Source organism: Poecilia formosa, unplaced genomic scaffold (assembly GCF_000485575.1).
Source record: "Poecilia formosa unplaced genomic scaffold, Poecilia_formosa-5.1.2 Scaffold215, whole genome shotgun sequence".
Lineage (NCBI taxonomy): Eukaryota > Metazoa > Chordata > Actinopteri > Cyprinodontiformes > Poeciliidae > Poecilia > Poecilia formosa.
The window spans coordinates 305,035-309,313 of NW_006800154.1; the positions used below are offsets into that span (position 1 = coordinate 305,035).

Here is a 4,279-nt window from a genome sequence, read left to right on the forward strand (position 1 = left end):
TGGGGGCGCTTGTTGGTCTTTCCACCAGAATACTCCATTCTTGCATATAAAATAGAAGAAGCGACGCTAAATAAAACACAATCTAATACATGACATTTAGAGGTAAGTGGAAAACTGGAAGAAGAAAATCTGAGAAGACCTCCGTGCATAAGCCTTAAGTGGGTCGCTTGTTGTGGGTTGGTGTGGGGTTCCGTACAGATTCTTTTCTAGGTCAGAGGAAGGTTTAAGCTTATACTCAAGACCCGCACATCAAACACTAAGTGCATTTAGTGCACTGAAATAGGTCACAATAACCTAAAACCTTCTGTCATCAACTTTCCACCCAAACCACAGCAGTCATTTAGGTACATCTGTTGCTTGTACGTTCCTTTGCTTTGTCATATCTATAGAGTCGCGATGTTATATAATGCACGTTGATATACTTTTATTTATAGAATTATTTAGAGTAAAGGGCTCCAATCTTGCTTCACAAGAAAAATGTGTGTTTCTTTGTCTATACTGCATAAATGTTTGTTACTGACTACATAATACTGAAAGACATATTTTTAGAAAACAGTTTAAATGTATGATTTTATAAAACAGTTTTTCGACTCAACTCCTCTTGTTCATTCCAAAGCAAAACCACACGAAAAAAAAAAAAAAAAAAAACTAATATGAAGAGTAACTTGAAGGTAATTGGTCAAAAATAAAACTGAAGGTCTTCGTCTGTCTGATTCAAAAAGATCCCACGGTCACGTAAAATCTTGTGAGCATTTTCTTCATTCAGACTCGAGCGTTAAAAATCCTCTGATGTAGTTCATAACTGTCTTTAGCGGAATGGGGGTCTGTGCAGCTCAAAGCCTCACTTCCTTTTACTGATAATCATCTACCACATACAGTACTTGTTTAGACAAAGTCCTTCTAATGTTTGACGTTTTGCTGCGTCACAGCAGAGCAGAGCACGCGCCCTCATTATATTGAAGTAAATATTGTTATCTAGCAGTCAAGTGTGACTGACATCATTTGTTTGTTTTTTTTGTTTGTTTTTTTTTCAGCACAACCAGGTTTGAGTCATTTTAGCTGGGATTTTTCAGGAGGAACTCTGACTTATCCAACAGACAATAAAATATGACATTTGTCACCTGAAAGACGTAAGAACAGACGCTAACTTTCAGGTATTAACTTGCATGCTGGTTTCGATCCATAAAATAACCAAACAAAGAGCTGACAAAGACACAATTAACAGCGGGATTTATTGAAATAATAACTGGAATAACTTGCAGTGACATCAAACGAGCCCGGACAGACCAGAATTCCAGAAAATTCACACATGGATTCTTGTTATTTACTGCTGCTTATGCTTCTGACGTCAAAGAGCAAAAGCAAAACATGTTTGCTTCTATTTGTTGACAGATTGCAATCCATAGCACTGTAATCCGTCAACATTTAGATTACCATCTTATACTAAACACATATCTGTCCTTTACATGAGTTTTTAGCTTCAGATTAGGTCGATTTTGTTTTGGTTTAATCAGCTTTTACTGTGCATCTCCTGCTGGAACAAAATAAACTTTTCAATACTGTATTGCAGCTTCTTATCGTCTTATCCGCGAGACACAATTAGTGTGGAGGACAAGAAATGAGGTTCATTAAATGAGAATAGGAAGAGTTTATAGATAAACAAAATGGCTGTCGCACATTGCAACATAATGCTGATGCTGCAAACAATAAGGTCAGCAGGATGTGTTGTGAGGTTTGGGTTTGTACAATTTGTTTTATACTTTCAGGTCTCTCTTGAATCCTGAAGCGTGGGGGAAGAATTTACACAACCGCTTGAAGGGCTTCATGTAAATTTGGTTAATATTTAGTAAAATGTTTGCATTAAAAATGTAATTTAACCCCACTGAAACTTTTTCTCATTACATAGTCAGTACTAGACTGTGGTGCAGTCATAACATTCAGTAGCAAATGAAATTACCGCATTCCATCGCTGAGCAAGGTGGAGCTAGCTTGATTGTTTTGCAGAGTGAATCGTTGATGCAAAATTCCTCACAGCTTCAAGTCAACTTGAAAAGAGATCAGTCATTTCAAGGTGATGAACTATTATTTTAATAAAATGTAAAACAAGGTTTGCAGCTCAAGTTGCTCCATCTACCTTTTGAAATATCAAATGGAGGAACTGAGTCATCAGTGTTATGTCAACTCCATGAACAGAGGAAATTAAATAGAACAATAAAATAATGTGTAAGTGTAATGTGTAATTGTCCTTTGGATATCAACAAAAGGTGCCAATCTGGGGCCTGAACGGGGGATTTTATGTTACAAAGTGGGTAAAGTACACGGAACGTTGTACTTCCCGGATGACCTAAATACATTGTTGCCTTGTGCTTTCCAGCTTGTTTTTTGGTATGTGGTTTGGACGGTTTCCTTCCGTTTCACAACGTATTTAAACTTCACAGCCAGAGGCAGACGTTATCTCGCAATCCCATCTGACAATCCACATCAGCTCTCTGATTTACCTCTGACTGAGAAGGATGGCAAAGCTGGCCGTGTGCGTCTCTGCTGTGCTGCTGCTGCTGGTGGCGCTCAGTGAAACCTGTAAGTGAGATTTTACAGCTGCTTTCTTCGTTTAGAATCATTGAAAAAGTCTGTGCTATTCTTTTTGGGATAATATTATTTCTAATTTGTTAACTGAGATATGAAAAAATAGATTTTCTCTAACATGTCACTGTTTCTTTGTTGCAGCCTACCGTGGACCTTGCTGCACAAAAAATTATGACAAGCCAATTGCGTTAAAAAATCTGAGGAGTTTCACAGTTCAAAACGACACAGAGATCTGCAACATCAAGGCAATAATGTAAGAAAGAATTTGGTTACTTTGATGTGTGTAATAGGTGCTGCTACTGTGACTGTATAAATAATTATTTTCCTCTTTTATGATTACAGTTTCCTCACTGTGAAAGACAAACTTGTCTGCGCCAATCCTGAGAAGCCTTGGGTTATCAGGGCTATGGAGTATCTGAAAAAGTAAGTTGTTATCGTCACGTAGCAACTCCCAGCACTCCAGCATCACAATTTGTTCAAGATTTAACATTTACTAACAAAATTTTAATGCTCTACTTTTTTGTTTACCAGGAAACAACAAACTGGATCAGTGGAGGGTCTTCTGAGAAGATCAGCTTAAAGATATCAATCTAATTAATCAGAGTATTATATATTTGTGATGAGTATATATTTGTTTTCACTTTTGTACTCATTTATATTCAATAAAGTTTATATTTTGCTAAATGTTTTTGTCCATTGACGTATTTATTTAACAGGAGTTAGTTTTATTCAGATTCAGAAACAGTAGTTTTTATGATCAGTTGCAGTCAGCAGCAAAGTGGTCACAGAGGCAAGAAACTATGAAAAATATGGTAGAAGACTGTACAAATCTATTTAATTATAATATTCTCTGTATTTCACATGGCCACCAAAAGAGCAGAGTGAGTCTACAGAACTATTATGACTTTGACACCTGGTGTAGTATTTAAAAATGTCGTCCTCAGAGAGACAAAAGCCATAAACTCTTTGTACTTCCTCATTGCTGAAATGTTCTGTGCAAATAAACTTCACGTGACTTATGTTTATGCGCACAGCTTGGAATTTTAAATAACATAATGAAAAATAAATGTATGACATAATTACAAAATAACAGATCAAAGCAGAAGAAACACTTTTCCAAACAACTTCTTTGAACATAACATTTATTAAACTAATATAGTAGGTAATGTCTATGCACACTGTAAAACATTTGTGCCGCGCTGAGTTGTGTCTACTATCTTTTACTCTTTAAGTCAAATAACGAGTTTTAGATTTTGAACCTAAATACACACCTAAATGTGTGAGTTTCTGAAAGATAAACTTACAGTATTAAGTTGTGTTAACTTTTTATTAATTTTGTTAAACCTCCGAGAGTTGAATAAAGTGCTAAACTAGAGTTCTGAGTTTAGCACTTAGAAAAACTGAAACATGCCGCTAAGCAAAAACATGTGCTTAGCGGCACATGTTTGCGCCGTGAGTGACATGGAAGTACGTTACATTGATCTGCCTCTCATGTCATTAAGGCAAATGTTTATTTTAATGCAACTCAGTTTTGCAAAGCTGAAGGACAATGTCCTGCTCACACTAAATGCTTTTGAGCAGAATTCATTGTAACGCTTAATAAACTTAAGCACTTTTCCAAATAACTTCTTTCAACATAAAACTTATTAAATTAATATAGTAGGTAATGTTTATGCACACTGTAAAACATCTGAGC

General features: G+C 36.0%; 1 protein-coding gene across 1 annotated transcript; it reads left to right on the plus strand.

Moving 5' to 3' along the window:
• Positions 1 to 2,436: 2,436 nt before the first annotated feature.
• Positions 2,437 to 3,270, plus strand: ccl20a.4 (chemokine (C-C motif) ligand 20a, duplicate 4). Its single transcript, XM_007567932.2, has 4 exons — positions 2,437 to 2,577; positions 2,725 to 2,836; positions 2,926 to 3,006; positions 3,115 to 3,270. Exons 1-4 carry the CDS (start codon positions 2,514 to 2,516, stop codon positions 3,161 to 3,163), a joined length of 306 nt encoding a protein of 101 aa, XP_007567994.1. The 5' UTR covers positions 2,437 to 2,513; the 3' UTR covers positions 3,164 to 3,270.
• Positions 3,271 to 4,279: the final 1,009 nt, after the last annotated feature.